This window comes from Ornithodoros turicata, unplaced genomic scaffold (genome assembly GCF_037126465.1).
Source record: "Ornithodoros turicata isolate Travis unplaced genomic scaffold, ASM3712646v1 ctg00000746.1, whole genome shotgun sequence".
Classification (NCBI taxonomy): domain Eukaryota; kingdom Metazoa; phylum Arthropoda; class Arachnida; order Ixodida; family Argasidae; genus Ornithodoros; species Ornithodoros turicata.
In genome coordinates, this window is record NW_026999400.1 from 846,376 (window position 1) to 863,858 (window position 17,483).

At 46.7% G+C, this 17,483-nt stretch overlaps 2 protein-coding genes across 3 annotated transcripts in view; both read left to right on the forward strand.

The window, feature by feature from the left end:
- Nucleotides 1-3,358, forward strand: part of LOC135374755 (neprilysin-1-like) — a 78,752-nt gene extending 75,394 nt beyond the window's left edge. For both annotated transcript variants that reach the window (XM_064607683.1, XM_064607682.1), the window contains exon 2: nucleotides 972-3,358. In XM_064607683.1, coding sequence (XP_064463753.1) covers nucleotides 1,336-3,162 — 1,827 coding nt within the window. In that variant the 5' untranslated portion in view covers nucleotides 972-1,335 and the 3' untranslated portion in view covers nucleotides 3,163-3,358. The remainder of the gene's footprint in view (nucleotides 1-971) is intronic.
- Nucleotides 3,359-4,821: 1,463 nt separating this feature from the next.
- LOC135374770 (neprilysin-1-like) lies at nucleotides 4,822-11,426 on the forward strand. The gene is made up of 2 exons (XM_064607696.1): nucleotides 4,822-4,947; nucleotides 9,143-11,426. Exons 1-2 carry the CDS (start codon nucleotides 4,906-4,908, stop codon nucleotides 11,348-11,350), a joined length of 2,250 nt encoding a protein of 749 aa, XP_064463766.1. The 5' UTR covers nucleotides 4,822-4,905; the 3' UTR covers nucleotides 11,351-11,426.
- Nucleotides 11,427-17,483: the final 6,057 nt, after the last annotated feature.

Below are 17,483 nucleotides of genomic sequence, written 5' to 3' on the forward strand. Positions count from 1 at the left end.
GCGGCACCGGGAGCACATTGTTCATGCTTGAAGTTGTTCAAGTAACGCAGATATTTTCGCATGCTCGTGGACGCCATGGTATCGCTGACCCTGAGGGGCGAGCAACAGAAATCGACCGATAAGTAGTGAATAACTACCGACCCGCACCTCGCTTGTCTCTCTCGAAAAATGCAGTTGTACCCGTAAAACTATTTATTTGTGTATTCCGTGTATCCAGCATTGCCCGCAGCGTATGGTTGACCACCAACAACAGCCTTTTCTTGGACAATAGTCCACAGTAAGATCCACTTTAACTGACCACTCGGCCATATTATGTCAGAATAACGCCACGCAAGCAGCTTCCATAGATTCCGGTAGTCATGTCGCACAAGTTGTCAAAATCAGGTTGCGAGGTCCACTGCTATAGCCTGTATCTCCTTCGTGACACGCGCTGTAAAAAAGTTCTCCAAGATTTCAAGTCTACATATCCTAATGTACCTGTCATCCAAACAATTTCCACCTACCATCGGAACTGTCGGTTCCCTGAATGTCGGTTCCCTGAATGTCGGAACTGAAGTTGTCGAATGCATGCACGTGAGGGGAGCTACTTCTGCAGCCGATATCTCCCACGTTATTCGCGTTATGAAAAAGTTCTCGCGGATTCTGGGACTTAAGGTTCCCTAGAGGTCACCTTTTCCCCCATAGAGATCAATGTGTTAGCGATAGTCATTGGGGAACCAAGACGAATGGTGCTATCGCCATCAAATTTTGTGAAGGTATAGTCACCATGAACCCTTCACTTCATATCCGGGAGAACTTTGCCGTCCTTCATTACACAATTATAGGCAAGATTGTCTGCCGAATACATGTATTTCTATGGGGCCTGTCCTTCAAGCTTCCCCTGATGCCCAGGCGAATGTGGTGAAGTGTGCTTTACGTTTTGGCACAGATTGTTGGGAATGACGAGCAAATGTGTTTTTGTGTCCTTCTAGGAGTTTGAACGTGAAGAGGAGCCAGTGGCAGACAAAAAAGAAGGAACAAGCGCTATCGAACAAGGGCTATTCATAATAGTACTCTACGCTATAGGAGCACTGGCACTTGGAGCTGGTATCGCCATCATAATCTTCCATCGAAAAGACCGACCACCTGTGGATAGAACACCTGCGAATTACACAGAGGACAACGAACTGATGACTCGTGCAACTCCATCCCCAGAAGATGACGAAGAGGTCTATGAGAGAAAAACACTATGTGGCACCGACGACTGCAACTACATGCGCTGGCTGATCAGTATGTCTGTCGACACGGCAAAGAATCCATGCGATAATTTTTTTTACCTATGTCTGCGCCGGTGCTATGGAGCATTTCAAAGGGGTACCAAACCTGCTATATTTCGTGACCCTCCAGAATATGCAAGCGATTGAGATGTGGTTCAAAAACGCCTCTCCTCCGGCTCAAAGACAGAGCGCCTTCCAGAAAGCAGTCAAGTTGTATCAATCGTGTCTCGAAGATCCGCAATCAAGCAAGCCAGGAATATATCAAATTCTAGGAAATTTAGGCTTGTCATTAACAGAAGAATTGAATTTTGAACCGCTTGATATCCAAGTGAGGTTTCTGTTTGAAGGACATTCGGCGATATACACCATGACTCCAGCACCGTCTCGCAGCCAGAACGACATCTTCCTCGATGTTCGTGTATCTCCTAATTTCGATTCGTCTCGCTCGGTTAAGCCTGGCAGTGCAACGGAACGCAGAATAATTTATCAGAAGGTGTTACATTGGGTATTCGAAGGTTTAAATCTCGACGACGAGGTTATGGATCATGTTCTACAAGCGGAAGACAAAGTGTACGTCGTCTCCAGCATCCAGACGTACGGAGACAAACGTTACAGATTTGGAATGTCTAACATCGATTATTTTGCCGGCAAAGACCGGGGACTATCCGAACGGTGGAAAAAGAGCCTACAAAAATGGTCAAAGTCGCTCTTCCCCGGAAGATATCAAATTCAAATGACTTTAAACGATATACACCTACTGTATAATTTATTTGGCAGCAAAGCATTGATAAGCACCGAAGACATCCGAACATTTTTTGCATGGAGAACAACGTGGTACCTCTACAATATATCTGGAGTAACCATGGCAAATGAGAAGGCCAGTGAGATAGCCGACAACTGCCTAACTCACGAATTATATTTATTCAAGATTGTAGCGCCGATGAAGACGTTGTTAGAGAAGGTAAACCAGTCAACAGTAGATACTGTAGAACGGATGACGAATAATATTCTGCTTGGGATCGAAACGTCATTCAGAACATCGAACTGGCTCGACGGTCCTACACGAAAGGGGGCCTTAAAAAAGATATCTCAGTTACACAAGAGTATCGGTTACCCTCTTGGTATTTCATCGGAAAAAGCGGCTGACGCATATTTGAGCAATGTCCCAGACATGACAGACAGTTACGTTTCGAACGTCGTTAAGGTGATAGAGCATCAAACGTCCACTGCTATTGATATGTTGAGGAGTAAAGACGTCCTCAGCGCGTCCATCATGACTCGCTTGATAGCCTTCATACCGATGTATTCGGCAAACGCGGCGTACAATGCGCTAAGCAACGTGATTTATATTCCTCCAGGCTTAATGGTCTGGCCAATTTTCACTGATGGCGGAGCACCTGCATTGAACTACGGTACGCTGGGCGGGATACTGACACACGAAATTATGCACGGCTTCGACAATACTGGAAAAAAATACGACGGTACAGGAAAAAGAACAGGCTGGTTTTCTGAAGCCAGTAACCGAGCGTACGCTAACCTCATTGAGTGTCACAACGTCAGCATCGAGAACGCCCCAAAGGCAAGACACTACGCGGATTACCCGGCCGAGTACCTAGCGGATACGATGGGCAGAGGGTCAATACTGAAGGTGTACAGGAAAGCTTTTAAAAAATCGCCTGTGAGTCTGGGACAACTGAAGGGGTTGACGAGTGACCAGCTCTTCTACGTGGCTTGGTGCCTGATGTGGTGTGGAGAGCCACTTCCAGATAAGACTCATCCTCGCTCTGACGAAAGGTGCAATGTTCCTCTCATGAGTTCTGAACACTTTGGCGAAGTGTTTAACTGTCCTCCGGAATCGCCAATGAATTCGAAGAAAAAATGTCCCTTTTGGAGAACGCTTCTCTGAATGAAGGTTCAGAAACCGTGCACGTTGCTGAGCGTAAAATGAACAGTTCAATGAAGGAAAGAGCTTGTTTATGTTTCGGTACGTTTGGAAGTACCGTGATATTGCTTTTCTCATAAAGTACTTAAATGGCGTTTTCCGCATGCTCTACTGGCTTGTGTAGTGCTGAAATGAAAAGGTACCATTTTCTGCGGACGGATTCTGCTTTCTGTGTGGATAATTTAGCTTTCAAATTATTCTTAGTTTCATTATGTTCTTGGGAGTATACTCAAGTCTGAAGTAGCGCTTCTGTAGTATTGAAGTGGCTTCCATAAGCACCTCGGTCGGGCTTAGCTTTAACGCGGACTGATCGGAACAAGAGAAAAAGGTGGAAAAATTTTGCAAAGTACATGTTACGTTGAGTTACGTGACAATATGCCACGCGCTATTTTGTACACTAGAGGAGTAAAGTGGTCTCGCCTGCCCGTGTAGTATACTGGGTGTCCTAGAAAAAACGTGCCATTGAACAACAAAAAAATGCCAAATAGGATCGTGATATGACGTGACTGAACTCAATGAGAGTCCATTGAGACTCTCTTGTCCATTTCTAGTGATAGTAGCCTGTGTATGGTGAGTGATTTGCCCATTAGTGATGGTAGACCTGTCAGGACGCGGATTCGAAAAGCAGTGTTGCCTTTCTCATAGGAAGTCGCTAGTATAGCAACGTTTGAGTGCAATTTGTTCGCATCGCTTGTTCGCTGATGTTGATGTTTCAGCGCTCCGTTACGTGTGGATGGTGTTCTCAGTTGCCGTACTCTGACACGATCGGGACACTAACGCCACTCCACAAAACCAGTGAAGCAAAACAATCCCATAGTGATAGTGATACGTTTATTGTGTCTCATTTGAGAGTACAAAAAAACTACAAGATCACGAGGTCAGGCTTGTTAATAGCTTTCGTGATGTCATTGACCATCATATACGAGCGCAAGAAATGAGCGGTTTGCTGAGCGGCGCAGTGCAGCTGTGTCAAGAACTCTGGCTGACCTCACTCACCCCCTAAGAAGAAGAAGAAGAAGAAGAAGAGAAGTCGACAGGTTCAGTCGTGTCTGCGTGAGCGCGCCACCAAAGCTGGCGCAGTGTTGCGCGTCGCACTCTAGACGCGCCCTTTCCTTCCCTCTCCGCTCACCGCGCATGCGCGGCGTGCCAGGACTACAGACAGACCCTTGCGCGATTCTTGCGTATCAGGACTATAATGCTAGCGCATTAAAAAACAAAAGAAAAGTTGTTTTCTTGCGCTGTGTGAGAGAACAGTGCCTTATAGTTGCACTCAAAATAGGTGATATCAGCAGACTGCGGACAGACTCCGTGGCACGTCTATATAACGGTTCATATTTTATTAAAAATTCATGCCAAATTAACATTTGCAGAACATTGTGTGGTCCCAATGCCGAGGCTAGTGGTGGGGTTCGATGTAACCTTTTGCGTGGAGGGTTGCTACTGGGCAGGACTATTGTGTCTGAGTCGGACCAGTATTATCTGTAATTTTTGTCGCAGAAAAACGCGAAATTTCTCATATTTTAGCACAGAAGCAAGATATTTTATAGCTGCAGAAAGCTAGGACCGCTTTTAGTGGCCAATATTTTCCTAGGCCCGTGAAGAAGAGGACACCAAGGACGACCCTCGTGTCACGTGAAATGAGCTCCTGTTCCGTGTCCATCTTGAGGGAAAGAAGCCGCTTGTCCCGCCGTCACCTGCGCCGTCGTTATGAGCCACCGGTCAAACATGGCAAACCCCGATGTGATGTCGGTGAGTTCCTGGGCTTCAGATTGTGTGTAGAGCTTCGTGAACGTCATGCAGGGAGAGTTATAATGCGAACGCCGTGGCATAAAGGGAGATTCCCGTGAAGAGATTAAAAAAAAAGGGGCTCGCATGGAGGCCTAGGGTGTAGTTCCGTAGACAGGCTTATAGATTTTAAGAATTAGCCAGCGCGTTTGAAAGTTAAATAACACTTTGAAGTGAACGAGGGTGATATAGCGGATAGGAAAAGTCAAGGATTATGAACAAGTGCAGGAAGAAAATTGTTTATGCGCGTTTGTAAAATACCATTTGAAGGCGCTCATCTACAGGCCGCGTGCAGAAAAACATGACCCGCCTTTAGGCACATACCTTGTTATCTACAACTAACGAACTGCCGGTGGCGCACGATGGTGCATTTAAACGTGCGAAATCTGCAGAAACAGCGTGGAAGCCATACACAGCTTAGAAAGTAGACAGAGCAACGAAACCTTTTGCCTCCGTGCATCAGGATAGGGTAACATGGCGGACGCAGGGCAGTTGTGTTCAAGTACCGCTAGGGGAGCTATCGGTGCAGAAATGTCCCACATGGATGCTCATCGGTGGTACCCCTAGCGGTGCCTGCACATAACTCTCCTGAGACCGCCATGCACTACCATGCACTGTCATGACTGCCCTATTCTAATGAATGGAAGTCGATGTTTTCGCGCTCTGTTTATTTTTTTACGCTGAGTATGGCTTCCAGAATTTTTTGTAGCTTTCGCACGCATAAATACGCCATCGTACGCCACCGGAAGTTCCTCGGGTAAGTAGACAACGAGTTACATTTAAAAATTCGGGTCACGTTTTTCTGCACACACCCTGTACAGCGACGGCCTTGCTAAGCCTAACAGAGGTGGAGGCCGCCATTTTAGTAAGGCGGAGAAGTGGTGACTGAGGCCACCTGGGGAGCAAAACAGGTGAAGCAGTGGTGACAGAAAAGGTGTTTGAGATTTGCAAACCCGGATCCAAAAGGATTTTCAAAACGTTTCATTTCACAAGATACAGGTTATGATGTCTTGACAGTGGAGGAAGTGTTAAGATGAAAAGAAAAATGGGGAATGTGCGCTATTGCAGACTCTTCATGTAGAGCATCCGTGACTGCAGTGTAAGGTTTGGTCCATGATTTTACATATTTCGCTTGTTGGACACTGTTCACGGAGACTGTGAAACCGTCACCGAGGTTAGGTCAGGCCAGGTTTTTACGTATGTCACCCGTTGGAGGCTTTGTTCGCGTAGACTGTGCAACCGTCACCAAGGTTAGGTAAGCCCAGGGGCCAGGTGTTTGCGTATTTCATCCATTGGAGGCCGTGTTCGCGTAGACTGTACAACCGTCATCAAGGTTAGGTCAGGCCAGGCTTTTACTTATTTCGCCTGTTGGAGGCTGTATTCACCTAGACTGTGCAACTGTCACCAAGGTTAGGTCAGGCCAGGCTTTGTGTTTAACGCGTTGTAGATTTGTTGGGTCAGCGATGTGCACCTGGAGAGCTTGTCAGTGAGTAAAGCACCGAAAAAGGGAAGGAAAGGAGTTATTGTGGTTGATATATGCATAATGTGAGAAATATGTAACACTGAGCACTCATCACAGCCTGCTGGAAGATGGCATTTGTCACGAATGGCCTATCAGAAAACGAATTTGGTGTGTCCTTGAGGTGATGACCTTAGTCCAAACCTGTATATATTACGCTAATGTCGTATAAATTTTGTCAAATATTTCCTTATTGCTGCGCTCGCAATCACGGCGCCATAGAAACTTTAACAAATGCTACCCCACGCTGTCATTTATGATGAGGCCTCCACTGCGACTCAATTTGGTTTGTGTTGGCCCCTGTGTCCGAATCAGTGTATAGTTTAAGCTATGGTTTACTGTCAAGTGTTAGAATTCATTCTGATCAAGCCCCATGTAGCCTATCCAGCAATCAGTGATTATTAGAGCCTTCTCTTCTACATTGTTTTTGATGTGCGATAGTAATGTTATCGCATCACGTTTGTTGTCCCGACACACTTCCAGTTGTAGGTCATTATTATGGATGTCAATCATGCCAATTACCCATGTCCCCTCTAGCCTCCCTTTACTGAATTTCCGCCTCCCAATTTTGCATTGATCTACTTCTGCGACATGGTCGCCGCGCCCAATCGTCCCCATGTCCGAATAGCCCCCACAACTCCCTGCTATAGTCGTACCAATCTGCGACAGTTTCTCTTGATGGTTTTTCTGCCGTCGAATGGTAACTCTATGACAGCCGTGTCGTAGTTGTAGATCACATGTCTCGCTTACATACGAGTGCCTTCAAGCCAGGTGTTCGCCGCCACTGGTTGTCGAAAAGGCCCATTGTCCCCGCAAGGGACAATGGGCAAGGAAGCCGCAAGGAAGCGTCTTGTGCGTCCGTTGTCTACAGGATTTTGCGACTTTTTGCCCCCCGTCATTTTGCAAGAAGGGGGCGCTGTCTTGCTTCCGGTATGAATTAACTTCCGTTCTTTTGCCCGCCGATCGTCTGTGCAGTCTGTGTGCTTTTCCAATATGGCGGACGTTTTGTTGTTTTCATATTTTTATTGCTTTTTCTTTAAGCGAAAGCCATAAGCCCGTTTACGGAACTACGTCCGAGGGCTATTATCTGAAATACACCCTACTTTTGCAATTTCATTCAACACGGACGTAGTTCACGCGCGAAACAAACAAACAAACAAAAAGCGTCGACCGGTCGCCCGACTCCCCCCTGCTGTAAGCGGACTGACGTCACTTGCATCCTTTGCTCACACCGAGGTTGCATCAAGCTAGCACGCGAGTGGCCAAGGTCACCTGCTTTTGACGTCGTAGCCAGTTTCTCAGTCGTGCCGGCAGCGTTGGCGTCGAAGCAGTCGCGTTTTTTTGTGTGTCCTGGTTTTTAGTTAATATATCCGTAATTCTACAGAATGTTGAGTTCATAGCCCACATGATGAATGGACCAGTGACTAGCGATGCATTACATATGTTTGCAGAGGTTTTTGGGACCTGTTCATGGTCCCTTTAAGAGAGAGGACCTTCTGTGCAGTTAAGTAGCGAATCCATCTGATTAATATGTGTCAGCTGCGCGTTAAAAGCATGGGACGGCAGCAATTGTAACATGTCGTTTGTATTAAGCATTTCATTCCCGGATGACTGAAATTTCCAACAGGCTACTTTTTCTAAACTTTTGTACAAAAAAGTGTGTCGGGCATGCTCCTCCACTTGCGCGTACGCTTGGAAACGGTTTGGGGAGTTCTCGTAGAATGTGAAATTACTTCCTATACGTAACTCTGTCTTGTCCGTCGCATGACCGCGCCGTTTGAACCACTCTACTGTAGTCCCGCGTTGCTCGCAACTTTCAACCAACCTCCCGTTGGCGTGACGTCGTTCCGATAAACGCTCGACTGGCGGCGAACGTCGCAGTGAGACCCGTGTCTGAATTGACTCAAATTCATGATAATTGACTGATATTCAGGATCTATCCCATCGGGGGAAAATAATCGAACATCATGGTTCTCGGGGCGCTTGAGTGTAACGCGCGAGGACTTTTTGAGCGCAATCCGTCTGAGCAATCCGCAATCGCTGTCAGTCCGACGATGGGAGGTTGGAAACCCAGCCCACAGAATGATAGTAGAAAAAGTTACAGTTCCTGAAATTGGGAGAGGGAAGGTTTGGTCGCAGCCGAAGCCGGACGCGATAAGCTGTCTGTCTCTTCCTACCATGCCGGTGTGGGCTTTGCGCGCGCTATCCTCTGCGAGCTCCGTACAGCATGATTTTCGGCTATTTTTTCCGATACGATATCTCCCCAATATTCCTGTCAACTGTCATTATTTTGAGTAAATTCGGCACGCTGTTCACAGTGGTGGGGGTAAAAAAGTGACCTTTACTTGGGAACTTTCAGAGTTCAGTTCGTAAAAATTTACATAATTAAACTTAGGTTGTATGACATGCAAATCAGGAGGTGGCAAAAACCTAGCAAGAACAAATGCCATTGACCGCATGACTCTATGTGTCGTAGTTTTTTATTATTATTATTATTAAAATTCAAAGACACGTTTTCTGGGGCGCCCTGTATATTGGGCAATCGTCATACATCGTGCGCATTGTGAACAAGAAAGATGTGCATAGTTTGTTTAGACATAACTTGAAAAACGAGGAAATGTGTTTTTTCTGTTCTTCCAGGAGCTTGAACGCGAACAGGAGTCAGTGGCAGACGAAAGAAAACAGACAAGCTCTATCGAACAAGGGCTATTCGCGCTAGTACTCTACGCTCTAGGAGCTCTGGCATTTGGAGCTGGTGTCGCCATCATAGCGTTCCATCAAAGAGGTCAACCGCCTGTGGGTGGTAGTTATACAGAGGACGACGAATTCAGGATTTCTACAGCACGAAAGACAAGTCAGGCTCATGCAACTCCATCCTCAGAAGACGACGAGGAGGACCATGAAAGGCAAACACTATGTGGCACCGACGACTGCAACTACATGCGCTGGCTGGTCAGTATGTCTGTCGACACGACAAAGAATCCATGCGATAATTTTTTTACCTATGTCTGCGCCGGTGCTATGAAGCATTTTAAAGGGACATCAAACATGCTATCTTACGTGACCCTCCAGAATAAGCGAGCGATTGAGATGTGGTTGAAAAACGCCTCTCCTCCGGCTCAAAGACAAAGCGCCTTCCAGAAAGCAGTCAAGTTGTATCAATCGTGTCTCGAAGATCCACAGTCAAGCAAGCCGGGAATACATGAAATTCTAAGGAAGTTAGGCTTGTCATTGACACAAGAATTGAACTTTGAACCGCTTGATATGCAAGTGAGGTTTCTGGTTGAAGGATATTCGGTGATATACATCATGACTTTAGCACCATCACGGAGCCGGAACGACATCTATCTCGACGTTCGTGTATCTCCTCATTTCGACTCTTTTCGCTCGGTTAAGCCTCGCAGTGCAACGGAACGCAGAAAAATTTATCAAAACGTGTTACACTGGGTATTCGAAGGTTTGAATCTCGACGACGAGGTTGTAGATCGTGTTCTACAAGCGGAAGACGAAGTGTACGTCGTCTCCAGCAACCGGACGTACAGAGACAAGAGTTACAGATTTGGAATGTCTAACATCGATTACTTTGCCGGCAAAGACCAGGGACTATGCGAGAGGTGGAGAAAGAGCCTACAAAAATGGTCAAAGTCGCTTTTCCCCGGAAGATATCGAATTGTAATGACATTATACGATATACATCTCCTCTATAATTTATTTGGCAGCAAAGCATTGATCAGCACCGAAGACATTCGAACATTTCTTGCATGGAGAACAACGTGGTACCTTTACAATGTATCTGGAGTGACCACGGCAAATCAGAAGGCCAGTTGGAGAGCAGAGATATGCCTAAGATACGTCTTATATTTATTCAGGATTGTAGCGCCGATGAAGACGTTGTTAGAGAAGGTAAACCAGTCAACAGTAGATATTGTAGAGCGGATGACGAATGATATCCTGCTTGGGATCGAAACGTCTTTCAGGACATCGAGTTGGCTCGACAATTCTACGCGGAAGGGGGCCTTAAAAAAGCTATCGCTGTTACACAAACGTATAGGTTACCCTTTTGGTGTTTCGTCAGAAAAAGCGGCTGACGCATATTTGAGCAATGTCCCAGACATGACCGACAGTTACGTTTCGAACGTCATGAAGATGGTAGAGCATCTAACGTCAAGTGCTATTGACCTGTTGAGGAACAAAGATGCCCTCAATGCGTCCGTCGTAGCTCACTTCACAGCCTCGATACCGATCTATTCTGCAAACGCGGCGTACCACGCGTTATACAACGTGATTTATATTCCTCCAGGCTTAATGGTCCGTCCAATTTTCACTTATGGAGGAGCACCTGAATTGAACTACGGCGCGCTGGGCGGGATACTGACACACGAAATTATGCACGGCTTCGACACTACCGGAAAAAAATACGACGGTACGGGAAACAGAACAGACTGGTTTTCTGAAGCGAGTAACCGAGCGTACGCTAACCTCATTCAGTGTCACAACGTCAGCATCGAGAACTCTCCAAAGGCAAGACACTTCGCGGATTACCCGGGCGAGTACCTAGCGGATACGATGGGCAGGGGGTCATTGCTGAAGGTGCACAGGAAAGCTTTGGAAACATCGCCTGTTCGTCTGGGACAACTGAAGGGATTGACGAGTGATCAGCTCTTCTACGTGGCTTGGTGCCTGATGTGGTGTGGAATGCCTGTTACGGAGAAGACTCATCCTCGCTCTGACGAGAGGTGCAATGTTCCTCTCATGAGTTCTGAACACTTTGGCGAAGTGTTTAACTGTCCTCCGGAATCGCCAATGAATCCCAAGAAAAAATGTCCCTTTTGGAGAACGCTTCTCTGAATGAAGGTCCAAAAACCGTGCACGTTGCTGAGCGTAAAATGAGTTCAATAAATGAAACACGTTCTGTCTATGGATACTTTTTTGGGCTGATATTGCTTCTCTAATAAAGTACCTAAATACCGGCACTTGACTGAAAACGTTTCTGTAGATGGATTATGGAAGTTGTTGTTGTTGGATTTCGTGTGGCGTCTTGTGCTTTTTTTCTTTTTTCAGTGTACGGCAATGTATGGCATCGGCGATGTCGAGGGTGTCAGTTCGCGTCGAATATGGGGGAGTGAGAATAGAGAGCAAAACGGGCAACTATAATGCTAACGCCTTAATAAGGCGTACAACCTATCTCTTTGTTATGTGAGCGATTCTGATGGTGCGTCACCGCCCCCAACGCCACGGCTTCCAACTTTACAGGTACATGTGAAGGAATTTTCGCATCGCGAATGGCAATCGACCATTCCTTTTGTCGCGGGGTGGTGTGGGGCTGTGAGCTTGAGTTCAACGTTCCTGTCTTGGGTCGTCCATGTTGCTAGGCGCTTTTGAAAATATCCTTCTCAAACATAGCGCTTATACTTGTCGCATCTTCTCCACTTCGACGGGTGTTGATTAGCCGGGTATGCTCGTCGACGGTATGTTTCTTTAATGCCAGAGTTTTTCTGACTCCTCCGGAGTTCTTTTCGGTTTCGGCAAAGTCGAGATGAATGACTTCGAAGGGAACTGAGGAGTGTAATGGCAACGTCATTTGTCGGCTCTCTGGTGGTACCTTTGGTGGTACTTGGTGGTTTTACTCTCTGACACACATCACACGACTCAACATCGTCCTTCACGTCTCTATTCGCGGCCATGTGAAATGTTGACAGAGTGACAGAGCGATTCCAGCGAAGCCGTAGCCACCTGACGGCGATTTCGAAAAGCTGTGAGTGGAGGTCCGAGCGCGCGTCCGGACAGGGAAGCGGTACGGCGATACACGTTCCTCTTGGTTATGTACAGAAAGCCGGAAAAAGAAGGTATCGAAATCGAAAAGATGAATGTTGCATTACTAGTTTCTTCTGAGACTGTTGGAAATACCGCATGCTTTCTTTTAATAGTCTTCTAGTCAAGAAGAACGGAACGGAAGTCCCATGTGTCGACCCATCGCACGAGTTTCCTGATTAGCTCTGTGACCACAAATTTATCTTAATAATATTAATCTTGGTAATACAGAACGAGCAACCAGAATTTCTTTGTCACGTTGACATGTGTGCATTTTCAGACCCCAGGGAAAGTAAAGAATATCACCGTAGTAATGCGGTATAGCCGAGCATCCACTATGGACGGTCTCTGGGAGAGACAGCTTCTGTCTGGTGTCCCACACGCATCAACGAATGACTCGCAAAGACTATACCACACCAAGTTGTGTGTGAATACGAAGAGCAGTGCAGAAAAAGAATACTTCAATTTGCCAAAGCATCTCTTGCAGCACTCAGATGTTCGCCGCAGAGCATATGACATATATATTAAATAGTTACACATGTATGGTATTAAGGCAGGGGGGTCGGATATACGTATGAGTGCAAAGGGTTTTCAAAATGTGCTATTCACGTATAACGTTGACGTAGTCACAGTTCTGCGAACATCGGAGTGAAAGCTAACATCACACGAGCACGTTTTGTCACCACCACACCAAACAAAGAAGTGTTCTCTTGAGCTCTTGCAAATGCCCATGTGAACGTTATCTTGTGCATTACAGTTTTTTATGATTACGTGTGTCTCAAAGGTCCAATCGAATTCCTAGAAACACTACACTTCCAGCGGACCTGTTGCTGCCTTGCAACGCTCACATGTAAATACTACGGGACTATCGAAGGAGAAATTCAAACATGTATTGCCTTGCAGAATACTAATCCACATTCCAAAACACGTGCTATGTCACTCTTCTAAGCAACTAATCTCTGCTTTGCCTTCTTAGATTCTAAAATGTCTCCTTTGTTCGCTCGACTCCCGACGTATGTAAACAAACTCCGACGACGGAAACCGTTTGCCTATATTTCTTATTTGAGCTGCACAGTATGAGATGACCAGCAGACAAAATTGATTCCGTCTTCATGAAACATGTCAATTTGTGGGTATTAAACCTGAAACAGATGAAAATATTTCTGCCGACATCGCATTCCCTACGCTGGCTTTGCTCGGAGACCTTCTTCCGTCCGCCATCTTGGAAGTTTGGGGCGCCACCTGTAGTTCATTGGAATCGCGAATAAGGCGTACAACCTATCTTTGTTATGGGAGCGATTGTGATGGTGCCTCACCGCCCTCAACGCCACGGCTTCTAACTTTACGGCTACATGTGAAGGAATTGTTTCACATCGCGAATGGCGTTCTACCATTCCTTTTGTCGCGGGGTGGTGTGGGGCTGTGAGCTTGAGTTCAACGTTCCTGTCTTGGGTCGTCCATGTTGCTAGGCGCTTTTGAAAATATCCTTCTCAAGCATAGCGATTATACTTGTCGCATCTTCTCCACTTCGACGGGTGTTTATTAGCCGAGTATGCTCCTCGACGGTATGTTTCTTTGATGCCAGATTTTTTCTGACTCCTCCGGAGTTCTTTTCAATTTCGGCAAAGTCGAGATGAATGACTTCGAAGGGAACTGAGGAGTGTAATGGCAACGTCATTTGTCGGCTCTCTGGTGGTACCTTTGGTGGTACCTGGTGGTTTTACCCTCTGACACACATCATACGACTCAACATCGTCCTTCACGTCTCCATTCGCGGCCATGTGAAACGTTGAGTTTGAGGGTATGTTCGCCACACGCCCTCGTGGCCACCTGATTCCCCTTACTCATTCCCTCTACCCCATTGCTCTCTACGATTTGACACGGTTATGTTTCGACATTTTAATGTGGTATTGATCGTGAACTATGATAGTTTGTTTGCAACCTTAAAGAGGTACTGAAACCATTTCCAAACTTTTGTTGATGAAAGCACCTCGGAAATATTGATCTATGTGTACTGAAGATGTGCATCAAAACACAATGTCTCTGCGATCCCGCGTTAACAACCTGTGGCACTACGAAGGCCGCGCGCTGGGCGAGCTCTTCCATCGCCCTCAGCTCTTAACCTCCTCGACCGTTTTTGGAATGACGTTTCATGTTGGAGAAAGTAAGCGCATTGTTTTCCGTTTCTATGACGACGTAAGCGGTTGTAAAGAGGGAGGCGGCCAGCGGACAAAGGCTTCAGTACGGTGACCTTCGGGAACTTCGGGCAAGTGCGCACACCTAAACATCACTTCCTGCTCGTCTGTCAATGTGTCTCGGCGCTGTTCGGCGCCATAGTCGACGGTGGCTTGAAAGAATTGCCGTTTTGAAAGCCCAATAGTAAAAAAAGAAAAAGAAAAAAAACGTTCGATTGAGGAATGTGGGACTTTGCGTGTTGGCTCCAGGGTCTACAACGTGAGAAACGATGTCATAGATTTCGTGGGTTGCATGTGGTTTCACAACCCCTTTAAAGGTCCGCTCCGGGGAATATTCATTGTTAGAGATCACAGCAAAAGCGAGCAGGCACAAAGATTGGTGCCTATACTAAATGTACCTCCAAAATAGTTTGGACAAATACCCTGGGTTTTACATTATGCATCATCTTCACCAGCTCGCTTGCTTCTTAGCCATTTTTTCATTGTCACGTCGTTCTTGTTGCATAATCTCGGATGAATGCTCGAAACTGGCCTGGGAGGCCGAGGAAAACTCACGAGTGGATTCACGTCGTGTGACTTGTTCACGTTCTTGATTTTCTGAACCGACTCGTCCTAGGTTCTTTTTGTCGTTCAATCGATCTTCCTGCCCAGAAAGACTACGCGACACTAGGCTGGAAGCAAACGCTTTTTTGTTTGACGTTGATGTATAGACGTGCTTTACTTAATGATTGTAAGACAAGGTGCAGGTGCGCATGGTGTTACTCCGAGGATCCGGAGTAAGTGAAGACGTCATCAATGTAGACATGGACGATCTCGCCAAAACCCTTTGAACAGGTCTATGCACGAAGGTACAGTGCTCTCCTCTGGTGTCGTTGATGATATCGTCTATGTTTGGCGTAGAGAACGGAAAGATGTCTGTCTATCGATTGACGAGCCGTCAGCCTCAGCGGCTTTGTTGATGGGGCAGGTAAACGGTGGCGTTGACGGGCGAATAATCCCGGCATCAAACACTGTTTGCAGTTCTATCCTGAGCCAGTTCTTTTTGTCACGGGACAGGTTATACAGCTTACGACGAATAATTGTCGTGTCACGTAAGGAGAAAGGTGAAAGAAAAAGTATCTCCCGGAACAGCACCGCAAGCGGTGCTGCCCCCACGACCTTGTTATATATCGGCCGTACCATTCAAAGACACGGCCCACCCGGGGGCGGACCGCGTTATCAAGGGTCCCTTCTCCAAATATGAAGGACCGGCTCCTTTTCGCCTCCCTCCACCGCGTAAGATCAGTCGTATTGCCAACTGTAGGATGGGACAAAGATCAGTACGCGGAGTTGAAGGGAGACCTGAAAGGAACCTGAGGTACTGAGGTCACAGAAGGGAAACTAGACAAGGAAATTAACTCTGGATATATTTGCTGTATGTCGTTCAACCGTATTCAGGGTGTCTACCAAATTGCAGCCTTCAAATTCCCTGACTCGTCTTGGTTTCTCACTGACTATTTCAAGCAAATTCCCTGACAAAAACAAACGGGAACTTGGTGCCTGCTCCTACATTTTGATACAGATCCCCCATAAAACCGACCATTTATTAAGGATATTAGTGAGGCTACCCTACTTTTCTACCTGAGAGCTTGTCGTATTGGCGAACTGCTACTCGCGGCAATCTTGCTGCGGCATCGCCGCTCAACCACAGGTCAGCACAGCACTTGTCTGCGATTTTCCCCGCTTCAGCTGCTTTTTGGCCAAACTCCCTGACTAATCCCCTGACTTTTCCAGTCACATCAAGATTCCCTGACAATTCCCTGTTTTCCAGGCTTTCCAGGTTGGCAGACACCTTGCGTGTTCATATCTGCTCTGAGAGGCTGATGATGAGATGGAAAGGAGTATCGAAGAAGGTCGTCTGTGACATATACTGTTGTGTCGTCGCAATAAACGTTCAGCTTCAAGCGCTTCATATCTGACCGCGACGACAGGACGTCGTAGTCCACTTCACCGATGACTGTAGACCATTAGAGATCTTCACCGGAGACTGTTATGGTGACGCGCGTCCAGCAATTTTGAACTCCCGTCAAGTCCATTGACGCGTATTGTCCGTCCACTACCACCTGCGTCCATCCGCAGATAAGCTGCGAGTCGAGAAGTCGACCATTACCGAAAGTGACCGAAGAACCGCTGTCCACTACGGCACGGGTTGGACGGTTGTACAGGGGTACGTCGATGTAAATTAATTTATTCGAGAGGAGTTACACATACAGTTTCACATTCTTTGTGCGGGTCGAAACTGACACTGTTTTTCTTTTTTGTTGTTGTCGTTGTACATCATCAGAAAAATCGCGCACTGTTGCTGATGTTCCTTGGTAGGTACTAGATAGCAGTTTTGTTCTGTCTTAAACTCTGCATCCGTTGTCCATTGGGAGAAGTGAACAGCGTAGAGACGCGTCTGCGTGAGTATAGTTGATCCCCGTGAGTGGTTCCGCCGTCACCAATGTCTCGTAGGCCATGCAGGGGCTCTTCTGCTTGCTTTGGTCCCCCAATTTTTACCATCTGTTGTACACGCGTAGGGAGACCATGTACGAGGAGAGCGACAACAGATGATGGAGGAAGGTATGACTCAGCAAGTTGTAATTTCTCGAACTCGTAGCCGCCAAACCGTCCGCGAACATACTTATGGGACATTGTGCCATCCCACTTGCATTTCGCCAAACGACAGCAGAAGGCTTTTCCTCCAGGATTTCCAAGGGGCATTTTGGTTTTCGAGGAGGCGAACGTCATACCAGTATATACTTCGGGGCACCGACAGGGAAAGTTCTTACGTTGTTAGCTTTGGCCTCGTCTGTTAGCCACGAATTGTGTTGGAACGCTTGCTCATAGGAAGAAATCCGTGACTCCAAGCACGATGTACCATCAAACGAATCGGGCTTCATAAAAGCGCGAGAGGGCTTCTCGCGAGCGGACATATGCTTCGAACGAGGTCAACC

What these genes read in the sequence shown, in the direction of transcription:
- LOC135374770 (XM_064607696.1), top strand. Translation starts at nt 4,906, where the DNA reads ATGAGCCACCGGTCAAACATGGCAAACCCCGATGTGATGTCG. An exon ending in CAAACCCCGATGTGATGTCG is followed by an intron (nt 4,948 to 9,142) that starts GTGAGTTCCTGG and finishes CTGTTCTTCCAG; the next exon opens with GAGCTTGAACGCGAACAGGA.